Source organism: Takifugu rubripes, chromosome 1, assembly GCF_901000725.2.
Source record: "Takifugu rubripes chromosome 1, fTakRub1.2, whole genome shotgun sequence".
Taxonomy (NCBI): Eukaryota; Metazoa; Chordata; class Actinopteri; order Tetraodontiformes; family Tetraodontidae; genus Takifugu; species Takifugu rubripes.
In genome coordinates this window covers 20,804,074-20,818,188 of record NC_042285.1, presented here as the reverse complement: position 1 = coordinate 20,818,188, position 14,115 = coordinate 20,804,074, and the positions used below count along the sequence as shown (strand labels likewise).

At 44.4% G+C, this 14,115-nt stretch overlaps 1 protein-coding gene across 1 annotated transcript; it reads right to left on the bottom strand.

Moving 5' to 3' along the window:
• Nucleotides 1-4,549: 4,549 nt before the first annotated feature.
• marchf4b (membrane associated ring-CH-type finger 4b) lies at nt 4,550-12,533 on the bottom strand. Its single transcript, XM_003961981.3, has 4 exons — nt 12,105-12,533; nt 6,933-7,088; nt 6,156-6,348; nt 4,550-4,971 (listed from the first exon to the last, which is right to left on the bottom strand). The coding sequence occupies exons 1-4, from the start codon at nt 12,531-12,533 to the stop codon at nt 4,550-4,552; spliced, it is 1,200 nt and encodes a 399-aa protein (XP_003962030.1).
• Between the last annotated feature and the right edge of the window lie 1,582 nt (nt 12,534-14,115).

Sequence of the window (14,115 nt, the reverse complement as noted above, 5' to 3'; positions counted from 1 at the left end):
AGGACAGACATGTGTCCTCTCTGCAGTGACTGCAGCGAGGTCACTCCCTGATTAAAACGACATGCATGATTTAACTTTAGCATCACGCGTTGGAGGGCTGCTCATCCAGTCCTGATGTCATTGACAGCACTGTGAGATTTCACACTGCTGCCACGGAGTTTGTTGTCAGGGTATTTAAGGTCTTCCCATGTGATGATGGGCTTTTTGTTCTTTCTTCTCCTAACATTGCGGTGAAAACTGTAAGGTTTTCCTCTTATATCACCGTCCTTTCCAGGGTGTTTCCCAAGGGAGGATCAGTGAACACACACTTTACATAAGATCAGGATTGTGCTTGTTTTCATCACTGCTGACCTCACAGTCTTGGATGGATTTATAAGTGCTGATGAGTCACATCTGGGTGTGGACCACAATCTCATCTCTGGTACCAAACGACTGTAGACCTGATGGGCTTCCAGAACATTCAGAATAAAACAAATAGTATCATCTGACTGTGAATTCAAGTAGACATTTACTGGTAAAAACAGCCTAAATTCTTTTTTTTTCTTTGCATACTCACCATTTGCAGCGATGATCTCGCACCCGCTCGTGGGGCTCAGCGTCTTGATCATGGACATTTTGCCACGTTCACCACAGCTGAATTGGATTACGCCAATAAGATTGATAACACTAAGGAGACCGCCACACACCTGAGCCACAGCAGCCCCCCCCCCCCCCCCCCCACAGCCCCCCCCCCCCCCCCCCCACCCCCCACAGCATGTGTGTTGGCATTTCTGAGGGATTAATTATTCAAGTCTGAGATGCTGCTGTTCCCTGTCATTGCCGTTGCCTGTTGTTTTTCCAAAGCCCTGCTGGTTCCGCAGGCTCTCTGTCAGGTGAATATTCCCAACTTTAAGACATTGCGAGGTCACGCCTTCCTTTGACGCATCAGGAGCGAGATCAGACGAGGATGGAGGCAACTAACGACAAATACCGGCGCGCTGATGCAACAGAACCTGATCTTCACCATCAAAACGTCGACAAAATGGCAGCGTTTTTATTGTGATGCAGCTAGGGGAAGCTGAAATCAGGCATCTTAAATTTTAATGGAGTCACACTGCATTTTAATATTAATTAGGCTACACTGTACTTTGACACTGTGTAACCAGCATCAGGAATGCACACAAGGCAGCCTGTTTATCCAGGCTTGAAGGCAGCGCTCTCAGGAAATCCCTCATCAGGGGCTCAATTAGAGCAACGCAATGATACTTCTATTGACCTGCTCACAGAGCGTTGCTGCTGGTTTCAGAGCACCGAACTGTGTGTGTGTGTGTGTGTGTGTGTGTGTGCATGCGCGCGCTGGGGAGTACGGATGAAATGCTGAGAAGGCAAGTGAGCGATTAAAAGGGAGGCAGGCAATCTGAGATTGTTTCTCCTGGGCAACACTCTTTTAAAATGCCTGCAGGATCCAGGTAGAGCAGCTGTACCATGAAGAGGAACAAATTCCTTCTCTAACTAGGGCATGCAAACCCTCGTGGTACAGCTACGCAGGGAAGGGAATTCATTTAGATCGTAACAAATAATGTAAATGCATATTTTTGATAACAGCGTAGATATCTAAAATTTCGATAGTATGTAGAGGGTCCTATGATTACCCATGAGTAACGGGAATATTCACGTTGCAGGATGCACAAAAGCATTTTAAAGTCGCCACAAAAGCTGTCTGATAACTTCAGATGATGCAGTTTGAGCCTTCAGTTGAAGTTAAGTGACAGGAGGTGATGTTTGCGGGTATCCTTCTTTTTTGGAGGAAAATAAACAGTAGCTATGATTTCAAGAGCACGCAGCAAGTTTAAGCCTGAATAACAGGAATCTGACTGTGTTTTGCAACATAACATTACACAATACATCGAGGAGGACGTGGAGGGAGTCAGGTTAATGCTCCCCTTTCACTACCAGAGTTTGAGCTAAGCTAATTAGCAATAGGAAACAGACAGTCTTATGGATGTGAAACCGTGTGTGTGTGTGTGTGTGTGTGTGTGTGTGTGTGTGTGAGTGTAGAGATTCTCCCACAGTCCAGATGAGTTTGGAAGTCTTTGGTTTATTTTTCTGTGATGAGTCACCCTAAGAATCCTGCCTCTGACCCTAAAGAGATATACGTGGGTGGGGAAGATGACAAAAAAAATCTCTTCTCTGAAAAATAAGCAGACCAATCTTTCCCCCTCCTACACCTTCTCCCTGGATTCTACTGTCGGCGCTTTCATCCTCTCAAAATACCTGTAATTTCACCTCACCTTTTCAAAGAGCTTCTCTTCGCCTTCAAAGATAGTTTGCAGGGATGGAATACTTTCCACCAGCCTGCTTCCCACCTGAGATGACCTGTCTGAATATCACATTAGCTGTATGCAAATTACCCACATTCTACGGCTTAGACCGCTCAAAAAACCCCTCTTTAGCTCAGCCTCCTCCAAATATATGGAAATCACGATAATGTCACACCTTCGCAAAAATGCACCAGATTTAACATTTTGAAGATAACGTGGCAGCTACAGGAATCCGCTCTGACCTGGTTTGGTATCATTTTATGCTAAAATATAACAGTGTGTGTTACATTATGGTACTTAAAAGTATGAAAGGCATGAAAATTGCGTGTGTGTGTGTGTGTGTGTGTGTGTGTGTGTGTGTGTGTGTGTGTGTGTGTGTGTGTGTGTGTGTGTGTGTGTGCCAGATTATCTAAATACTTTACCTCCTATTGATGATGAAAGATAACATTCGGGTGATATATTCTGTGGATGTATACATTGCGTACGTGTGCGCATGCGTGCGTGCGAATTCAAAGAGACAAGGTGTGAAGGGAAGTGTGACAAGCGGACCGGTGAACTCTGCGTAACCTCCCATACAGCGTTGATATCAACCCTCCATGGCTTGAATACGGTAATTCAGCAGAACATCTCAACACTACCTAATCCTCTGTGCACGTGCACCTCAAATTTGATTAGTGTGATTAGGAGTTTCCAAAATAGCCTGTGTGTCTCTAATTAATTAGCCAGAAACTTAAAGAGTTCTGGAAATCAGAGCTGATCACACATGCGCACAAGCATCCCAGAATAGAGCAGTGGGGTTCTTTGAAGGAGTTTGAGTCAGATCAGGGTGATATCGACTGAGACAAGGTTTGTTTGCCAAAAGCAGCCATGAAAACTACGGTAGCTGAACGACAAAAAGCCGCCATTGACGATCATCTGTACGACACTAAAGAGGAAACTTGGATCTTTTCTGACAGCGTTTCATATTCTGATCATCTTTGGATGTTTTGGTTTGCTTGTAACGGACAATATGAGCATCCAAGTGTTTTCTTTATGTTGTTCTGTGCAGTGTCACAGTGTTGTTATGCTGGCATAAAGGGGCAAAACCCATCTGCCACACACTATGAGCCTGTTTTAAGTGTTTCTTCCTTGCTACAATGTGCCACAGGAGCCTCCATCCCCCAGGATAACACTTTTGGAGATGTGAAATAAGAGCCGAGGAGCTCAGATGTTCAAAGAGCATAACCGAATGTGAAGATCCAACACAGGGGGATCCATACATTCAGTATGGAAATGAATATGTCCCTAATGGCCTGCGAGTGCTGCGGAGCAGGACTGTGTTTCCACATGTGCTGATACAACAAAGCAGACGGCTGCTCTCAGAACAGTGATTCTACACCAGATTTACATTTTGGGTTTTCATTACAGAATTAAAATTTTCGGTTTGAGATGCCACAAAATACTGAAAAAAAGACTCAATCAAGAACATCTGAAATTGAGTTTTTGTGGAGACTTTAAAAATTAATTTGAAAAAAAAAAAGATAACTGGAGTTTGATACTGCACAATGCTCGCTGATTTTATGAAAACTGACACCACAGTTTGATTGGTGAGTGTGTGTGTGTGTGTGTGTGTGTGTGTGTGTGTGTGTGTGTGTGTGTGTGATGGCTGCAGCTGCACTTCTGATTATCTCTGCGTTGTTTTTCTGCCACGGCAGCTGTTTAATCTGGAATCTGGAATTTGATTATGGAATAAACATTGTCTACATTTGCATATTATTAAGAAACTGTATTTTGTTTAAAAATTCAGGTTGAAAGTTACAGAAATCAATCAATATGCAACAATTATGTACTTACATGCTGAAGATAATGCTAATGTATCATGTATCTTTCCGTGATTTTAATGCTTGTTACTATCAATTGTTATACAACACATGTAGCAGGATATGAAGGAGTAATTTGATGTTTTCTACAGCTTATTAATTCTTCCTGGTTGAGGTTTCTGTGGCGATGCGGTTGCACAATAGCTTGGAGACCTTTGACCTTCAAAGCATCAGGACACATCCTCTTAAATGCTTCAAATAGCAAAAACACTTTTCCCCAACCACTTCTGCAAATCAGACTTTGACTTTTATTCAATTGACGTGAGGACATCAGAGATGCATTTTCAAAGAGACAGACAACATGGTATTAATCCAGTGTTCTTCCTTCCCGACTGTCAGCTGGTTCGTAAATCCTCCACCTCCGCGTGACATAAGGCCTCGGTTGACTCCTCACACTGTGGTGACTCTCATGACCAGCTCTCTTGTGCTGTTGCTGGGTTGGCTCCGAGCCTCTGGCTGCCTCAGGTGACTGAGGATGTGGAGGATGCTGTAGGGACAGTGGTGGTCCGGCACTGTGCTGCTACTGTTCTGGTCCACGTGCGGTTCTAATCCATCCGCGGGAACTGCCACGGACGTGGATGTGGAGCCGGCGGCCGCGGAGGCTGCTACCATCAGTGAGGAGGTGGAGGCCGACACCCCTATTCCGGTGTGATAGCCTGGGCTGGGCTGAGACAGAGTCCTGTCCACGGCTACGTTCTTCAGATCATCGCTGTCCAGTGTCTTATCGTAGTTCAGGACCTTCCACTGCTGGTTCACGGCCTGCCAGCGGTGGAAGATACGGAACACAGACGGTCCCTCGTGGACAATTAGCGCTGTGGAGATCAGAGCATCAATTAAAGGACGTCAGTGTCTGAAGCAGACTTAAGGACACCTGCGAGTGATGTATAGCCCTGCAGTGGTGGGTTCAGTGCTGCAGCATGAAGAACGTCCTGGCTGAGATGGAAGCAGGACAAAATAACTCATCTTTAAAATGCTGCTCTGTCGCTCTGGGCAAAGATCTGTATTTCTTACAAAAATTTTAGCTGCAGCATTAGGTGCCACTTCTGGATTTAGGTTAGCAAATGGTGCATTTGTTCTCTGGGGTACTTCAGAATTGCTTATTGATTTGTGTTCATTAAACCCGATCTGGGAAAGTGAAGTCAGCCTGTATAGAGGAACGCTGGGAGCCCGGCAGTTTTCTGGGTTCTTGGTCAGATTTCTGATGAAAATTGGCTACTTTACAGGGCTGCACAGAACCAGCGCAAATCATAAAGCTATAGTTAAGCCTTTCCTTAATGCTTTTCCTACACTGAGAGCAGCAGCACTGTGAGCGTGAACATCGCATAATCTCAAACCTCTTAAGAGTTTATTCATAAAATCCGGTCTCCACTCATCATTGCCACTTTAATCAAATGGATAAGTAAAAGTCAGTACCGGTACTTTACTTTAACAACTGCCAGGCAAAAAGTTAATCTCCACAAAGTGCAGACTTAATGACTGCACACTCCATCCTCGCTAGCAAACCGGAGACAATCAATCTCCTCCTGTACTCATCAGGATGTCGTCCGAGGGTTTTTTTTAGATTCGGAATGACATCACAGTCATCCAAATCAGACAGGAACCACAGAGATGGCAGCAACTAGATAGTGCCAGTATCAAATTGAACAGGAATTCAGGGGACGGTAGACCGGCAGCTTTAATTATAGGACTGTTAAATGTATTTATGCAATGAGAGGAGTCACTTTCAGGGCTGAGGAACTGCACAACGGTGAGTATTACAAAAGGTTTGGCAATTGTGTACGCAGATTAACCTGCAAGCAGAGCAACAGCAGAATATTAAATCCACATTGTGAGATTAGCAGGTGGAGCGCGCCGTCTGTCATTTTATGCACATTGCTGCATTATTCGCCTTATGTACATATTTACTATATTCTTATATAAAAAGGGGAAGGTCAGCATTGTCCTCACAGTTTCGAAGTGTAAGAATCTAAATGAAGCAGGAAGAGAGTCGCCTCACCGATGCAGACGACGTCCATGAAGCCATACATGCCGTAGCAGATCTGGAAAAGCAGATCCTGCCGCTGCCAGCGGGCCGACGGGCTAAAGGAGGACCAGACCAGCCAGGAGATACTGGCCATGAGGAAGAGGGAGCCCAAGATGGCTGCTGCTATCTGCACTTTCTCTATGACGGTGAGGGAGATCGCCTGCCACTGTAGAGAGACGCAGACGCTGTTACGCCTCATAACCTTGGGTTTCTTTTAATTATTTGATTAATGCTAGTGTACAACAAGAATGAAGCCATTGGGAAAAAATCTGCAGTAAGATAAAGGCAACCACCATTTCAACAACAGAACATAAATTTTCTGTTCTGGCTGATCAGCAAAATTCTTGCATCAAAGGAATGAGAATGTTTCCACTGGCAGGAAGCACAGTTTTAAAAACATGAAATAAATAAAAATGCAAGGACCTTGAAGATCCGCGAGGCTGCCCACATAAACTAGAGTGTCCGTAAATCTGAAAAAAAAAAGGCTCTTCCAGTGATCACAGGAAAGAAAATCCTCGTAATTCTGAAAGCGTCGTTTGTAGTTTTATTTCTGGGCTTGTGATAGTGAGCAAGTGCTGCATTGCCCCAAAATCATTCTGAAATCAAAACCTTAAAGGCACGTGTCCCAGAGGAGCAGCGCCAGAGGCGTTCTACCCCTGACCTTAAGTTTACAACCAATGTCATGGGTCCTCACCCTGAAATCCACATTTACACTCACACAGTAGGTAAATGCACATTTCGACAGCTCACCTGCAGAGGGTTCTTAGTGCTGATGGCAATGACCTGATACTTGTAGTAGCACAGCTCACAGGCCCAAGAGCCTCTCTCACTGATCCACTTGATGAGGCAGGGCTGGTGGGTGCAACGTACTGACCCACTGCACCGACACGGGCTCAGGAGCTCCCCCTGTGGGACAGAGTCGGTCAATACACACAGTCAGGCCAAGAGCTTGGATGCGCATTAATCAAACATATGGAAATAAATATTCTCTTGAGTAGATAATTATAAATGAAGGGTTAGTGGGAGGTTAAATGGTTGGTGAAGCATGAGGAGTTTGCAGTTACACACAACTTCACTGGCTTTCTGGCGACCAGCAACAGTAGCTACTGACTAAATCGACGCACGGACTTCTCTGCACATAAATGCTCTCGTCAGATGGTCACACCACGTCAAAATACATTTTTTAGCAGAACAAACAATGCAGTAGAAAGGAACATTGCAGTCGAGACGAACGGTAAACACAATCGGAATCCTAATGACGAACTCAAACCTTCACGCAACCTAAAGAGCGGCGCGGTTCACAGAGAATATTACCATATCACAAAAATTGACTCCCTGGCAAAACCATTTGATCTTTCCATCATTTAACCCCCCTGCAGACAGCCTACAGCACTACACTGCAGATTACACAGGGCATACATTTGTATTTCTTTGAGGTTCTTTGTGCTGGTTTATTGAGTTCCTCAGTGCTTTGCATGCACAGCCAGGCGAGCGCGCACACCTAAGAAAGAAAGCCCTCCTATACTGTAGGCACTTAGGAAGTTGCAGAGCCCTGCGCCCAGTACGACACATTTACAACTTCACAAATTTTCAGGTGAGAAATGAAAGCTGCGCCTACCTGACGGACCAAATCAAATAGAGGGTTTAGGAGGAAGCTCTGGTGAAGGAGCAAACTGCGACGAAGCAGCACATGCTGCACTAAAGATATTTTAGATACTAGACATTTTTATAGCAGCATATATGGTTGGTTCTCCCATAATTAAATAAATGTAGAGAGACGTTTTCTCCTCTTTTTGCTCTGCCTCACCCGTTTGCATTTGACCTGTACAAAATGAATTTGCCTTGATTTACCTTGATATAGTGTGTCTCTAAAAACCCTACAAAGTGATTTAAAAGGGTAAATCTGCAATAACATCACACACAGGATAAAATAGAAGCAGTGCAGCAAGCAACTTTTGCATTTGTTAAGCAGAGCAGAGTGTTGCAGGTAGCTTCTCTCTTCTCTGTATCTGTGGATTTTCACAGACCGGGAAAGAAAATAAATTAATTTTGAATCCTTAACCATTCAGTCGGTGCTTTTCTACCAGGTCCTTTCATTACCTGAGTGTCAGACAGTATTGATACCTGTTTGATACTCTGTGGAGGTGCTGACACTGTCTGATGAGAGGAAATGTGTTAGCAAGGGGACAAAATCATCATCATTTTAGGTTGGAGTTTAGGTTGAAGTGGAGCAAAGAAGGGTTTTAAAAAAAACAACAAACACCTGCATTTATAACTGAGATAGAGGTTCAGGCTCTCTTATAGATTAGGTATAGATTGTGCCATTTCAGCAATATCAATACACTTTGTAAATATATTGACGATGCACATTACTTTACAATATTAAAGTAACTCAATTTTACAGAAAGGATTTCTGATTAATATTTGGCCAACTTTGCATAAAAGATGCTGAGAGGTTATTTTTTTCTTGACCATTAGGGGTTTTTTTTGTCCTGTTTTTTAAAAATCTTATCCAGTGGGAGTTGACAGGGTTTCTTTACAAAAAGAAGCATTGTTCAGCAAGCAGAAAGCTGGAAACCATCAGGCAAAGTAGAAAACTCATATTTACCCTGACATCAAAAGCTTTTTACTTAACAGCTAAATCTGCTACGCTGGATTCTTAACCAGCCAATATTCATAAACTGTATTCAGCCCAGGGAACAAATGAGATTTATAATCTCTCACCAAGGGCCCCAAACACACTGAAACATATTACCTGTCTGGTCGTATTGATGGCGATAAAAACACAAGAGACGCTCCGCCACCGTTTCAGACAGTTTCTGATGTCAGCTTTAACTGTTTTAAGCTGTTAAATACCTCATTTTCGTGCTCTGTCTTTGCTGTTTCTTGGGGGAATTTGGTGACTTTCCAGATTGTTCCTACATCATCTTGATTGCCTTGACATTTCTGAGGGAGGGAGCCGAGACTTGGTTGAAGAAAAAAAAACCCCACAGGGAATTAGATGTGGCCCGTCTACAGATGGCCAGGGTGGGAGTGTATTGGCAGGAGCACCAGAACATTTCTGCCGTGTCCAGTGGGACTCAGACCACTGACTGGGATTGGCCTGATAGCAGCCAAGAGGCAAATCATGGATCACTCCAGTACAACCGAGGCCCATAACAAATGTGGCATCACAGCCCACGCACACCGATGACTTGATGTTTTATTGTTGCGCAAACGGCGTAATAATCCAAACACTGATGTTATAAAAGCAGCTTAGGTGTTTTAGGTGTGTTGTTGTATTTCTTCTTTCTCCTCTGGCCTATTTCCCACTTAAAACTCAAATCTCTTCCAACATACACGGTAACCTGGGACTGAATTTTAACTGGCTTCATATTTCTTAAGGGTCTGTAATCAATACAAGTAAACTGTATTGACTCTCCACAAAGGGAATGAGTTTTTAGAATCTAGTGCATAAAGAAACTGGAGGGAAGACGTTTTACAGTGATATTTGAACCATCGACAATACCAAAGCCTTTAAAAAACGGCATCGCATACATGCACAACAAATCTGATGGACAGTGTAATCACTGAAGCTCACATCAATTTCACATTTCACCTATTATGACCACCAGTAAAATGCACAGGTCCACTCCGTTCTTTTATGGGAGCCATCAGGCCTACAGTGGCAGTTAATGTCCTCAAGGAACTTTGACAGGAGAGCATCTCAGGCTTCTAAGCTAAAGAATTCATAGCGGCCGTCGAGGGACTTCTGCTGGGACAAAAAAAAATGTCTGCAATGTACCGAGTTTATATCCTCACCAGAGTGCAGAGGAGTATTGCTGTGATGAATACAGAGAACACCTCTGCACTGGGGGGCCATACAGACAGAACGACACTAACGTGACCCCTCGGGGCTTTTTCCTGCGCATCAGGCAAATGCACTATGCAAGTGCATTATCTGTGTTATGATTTAGGAGGAGAAACAGAGGGAAACAGCCTTTTTCTTTATTCTTTCTGTTTTTTTAGAGCAGGGGGGCTCACATAATCTCAACATCCAGCTGTTGGTGAGGACAGGACAGTAGGAGCATGCTCCCCAAAGGGCTCTTCAACATAATAGTGCGTGACACATCAGCAATCACACACGCACACACACACACACGCACACACACACGGTTTCATTTTTCGTTATTACAATTTAAATGTCTTTTTTATATCCTGGGCACAATATTCCCTCAAAATCTATCAGTGAGCTAAAATGATGATTGCTTGGAGAATCGCTTTATTATTTCAGGGACGATATAAACATGTCTGAACACACATGCTGTAATGAAGAAAGTGTTTCGTGCTAATATGTCCCTAAAGCAGGAAAAATCTGCTCTTTAGCTGGACAGAAACTTGGATGAATTAAAAAGAAAACAGATCATCAGAGCTTCAGGGAACGGTACATATGTATGACGACTTTTGTCATTGCCTTAGCTGATGTTATTCTCTACACTGCCTTTGTATCTGAACTGTTATGTAGTCCTGTGAACATATTAATTGTTTAGATTATTTTAGAAGTTACAGAATAGAATTCCTTGAAAGAAAAATCAGGAAAGCAGTCCAAATAAAGGCATGAACTTGTTAATGTTGTTTGGTGTCATGCTAAACCAAAGTTAAATCATCCTTCAGTTGAATCTAACAGACTTTAAAATTCCATTCCTTGTGTTTGAGGAAAGCAGTTTCTATCTCTCTCAGTCTCTAATTCAGTCTCAAGCGTCTCAGCCCTGGGGAGGGAAATGTTTTGGAGGTGGATTGTCAGATCAAATCCTTGCTCCTTTAGTTTTTGTGACAAGTTGGAGGATTAGGGAGAGAAAAGGATAACTAATGTCCCCACTGCCCCCGGAATACTGTCCACCCATCCCTGCATTCATATGGAGCGTTGTTCTCCATTTCCAGCCTTACACCTCATCAGATCGATATCTGGATATCATCCAAACCAACTGCAGGGAAAAATAGGAAACGGAAAGCAGGTGGTAGATGAGAACATCCATATTGATAAAACGACCCAAAATCAAGTGCTATTGACTTGCTCAAGGAAGCATCCACGAGTTGGGGGAGCCGATGGGAAATACTGCAAACTTTGAAGGGGCTGTTTTGTATGCGTCACAGAGCGCGTTGGCTATCAGTGGAGGGTTAAAAAAACCAGCAGGATGAGACCTTGTGTGCCAATCTCATGATGAGACCCCGTGCCAGTATTAATTGTAAAGTCTGTGTCCATGGAAAGAGGCACAACGGTCTTGTAATCAGATTGTGGATTGTGGTGATAACAGACCGCGTGCAGGACGGTGACTAAGAGATTATACAGCTCATGTGTTGCTTGGTTTCAGATAAGGTAGCAAATAATTCAAATACTCGGTTTTATTAATTTGGTCCTGTGCTCCAAACACGTGGCAGGGTTATAACACGACCGTGTTTCGGTGCCCCAGCCATCTTTTTCAGATCTTTCCTTTGTTGTACCCAGGTGAAGCATGCTCTGCAGACGGCAACCGATTTTTTTAACCATGCACTTAGTGTTAGACAATGAATTCAGAGTGTGGCTATAATGACGTGTTCCCGCGTCCCTGTTTATCCTCCACACTTGTCGTCCACAGGGTGCAAGAATTTTCATTATCCACCCACTATAAGAGCTTTAGCTGCCTTTTCATGCCACACAAAGGAATGTGTGCAGCAGCACCGGGACTCCAGCTCAGACAGGTCTCCTGCTACAGACGCTCTGATAAAACAATGAGATGTGTTCAATGAAAAACTCTCTTGGCTGAGAAACAGAAAGGCTTTGGTCCCACATGCACAAGACATCCCATTAATTCAAAACTTGTCACAAATGTAATCTACTTCATAGCAGAATTGCTAAAATTTATGATTTTCTTCTCTTTTTTTTTTTTTAAATCTTTGACTTACATGTTCTGGTCCCTGAAAGCAGATCCTGCACACAGGCGTCCGGAAACCACTCTCCGAGTAGCTGGTGAGGGAGAACCTTTCCTCCAGTTTGCTCTTTGAGCAGTCATCAGAGGAGCTGCTGCAGCCGCGCAGGGCCACCGACAGTTCTGCAGCATCGACCCAGCCGGCTCGCTCCCCGATCGTCGGCCCAGCGGCTCCCGTTGCCGCCGGGCCACCCCGGTCCCCTGCGTGCTGCTGATGGCTTCGTGTCAACGTGTTGTTATTGTCGGGGACGGTGACGCCTGCCTCGCGGATTTCCGTAGTTTGACCGTTCATTGGGGTCAGCGGAGGCAGCGGTGTTGGCGGTGCCGGTGGCCCGAGAAGGAGCACCCTCAGGTCACCGAGCAGAACGCAGCAGCGGTTCTTCAGCATGCCCTGGCTGCGCAGCATCGGGGCTCTCTCTGACACTAATTCACAGCACCGCGCAAAGGTGCTGCAAGAAACCCGCGTGTGGCGTTTGCGACTCCGTCATTAACAGCTATTTGATGTCGTGAGTCTTGTCCTGACGTTCCCAGCGTTTCTTTTGTCTTTTCTTGGTTTACGTCCGTATTTTGCTAGGCAAAATCTTTTATTGTCTTCCAGTGAGGATGCGGATCCAAAAGGCAAATAAATCCCACGGAAGCAAACAAGTGTCTGAAGCCATTAAGTTCAATAGACGGGACTGAAAGAGCAAAGTGAAATGTTTTGATTGATGGGAATATGCATTCAAGTAATAAGGATATGGCCGTGATCACTCAGTGTCCACTGTCATTCCGTGGCCTCAGTAGCCGTGCACAACAGAAACTAACTCGACAAGCTTCTCCCTCCACATGCACGACAAAACCAGCCTTTGCTACAAAGGACTGAGACCATCCAAACCAAAATACGGTCTTCAGGAATAAAACCAGATTCAAAAACACCTCGGTTTAAAGCAAATCAACTCCGTCGCTGGCAAGCCATGTTAGAAATCTGCCTTACCAAAGCCACCCTGATTCCTGCACGGCTCAGTTTCAGGGTTTAATTTTCATGGACTACCAGGCAGACCGCAGCCGGTGTGCAACTCTGTGCCAGGCGACACGTAGACCTCCCCAATTACCGAATTTCCATGGCCGCGGAGCGAAGCCGACGCAGGTTTCAATCCCTCGGTTAAAAGAATATAAGAATCCAACAAGACTGTCGGACCGAACCTTCTGCTCTGGGTGAAAGCATCCGTAGCCGCGGATTCCCCTGTGATCATTGGCTGCTGAAGCGGCGCCGCAGCTTCAGCAGCTTCAGCAGCTTCAGCACCGCGATCCCTGGGACAGCTCCCAAACGCCACACGTCATCAACGCACCCTGATGCAGGCAGCAACTCGGAAATGGTTAATAAGGCCGGGAAAACTGCAAAACTCCAAGGTGGAAGCATTCTCCCCACACCCCCTCTCGTTGATAACGCAGAGAGGACTGAAGAAGACCACGCCAGGCTAAGAACAAAGTTAACCCAACAACAATAGGGTTTAAAAAGCTGTTCTGCCTCACAGTGGTCAAACTGGAATTACTGATTAAAGTTTTAGAGTAACTTTTTTGACGAATGACCAATTAAATACTTGTTTGATCAGCCTCTTAAATGAATACTTAATTTATTAAATTGAAATATTAGCCATAGGATACTGACTTAATCTGCAGCACTGACTGACATTTTGTTTTATCTCTAAACAGTTGCAAATAGTAAATATGCCCAAAACTAATCTCCAGAGGCAGCGCTGATTTAATTGATTTGGAATCCACCCACATATTTACAAAGTACAAAAATGAATATGTAAACTTATTGATAAAATACATGTGTATATCTGTTATGGCCAAAAGTGTCTCTAGAGAGGTTAAAGAACCCAGAGCCTGACCTCTAAACAAGCAACAGTGGCAGGGAAAAAAACGAAATTTGGACGAAATTTAGAGCAGGAGCAAGTTCCTGCAGGGGGACCCTGCTGTTAATGAGGAGACGTGAAGACAGAAGA

Bases quoted from the DNA above. Each gene is read 5' to 3' on its own strand.
- marchf4b (XM_003961981.3), bottom strand. From the start codon at position 12,533: ATGCTGCGCAGCCAGGGCATGCTGAAGAACCGCTGCTGCGTTCTGCTC. The intron at 6,349-6,932 runs GTGAGCTGTCGA...GTCTCTCTACAG, and splicing joins GCACTAAGAACCCTCTGCAG to TGGCAGGCGATCTCCCTCAC. The intron at 4,972-6,155 runs GTGAGGCGACTC...TGATCTCCACAG, and splicing joins CATGGACGTCGTCTGCATCG to CGCTAATTGTCCACGAGGGA.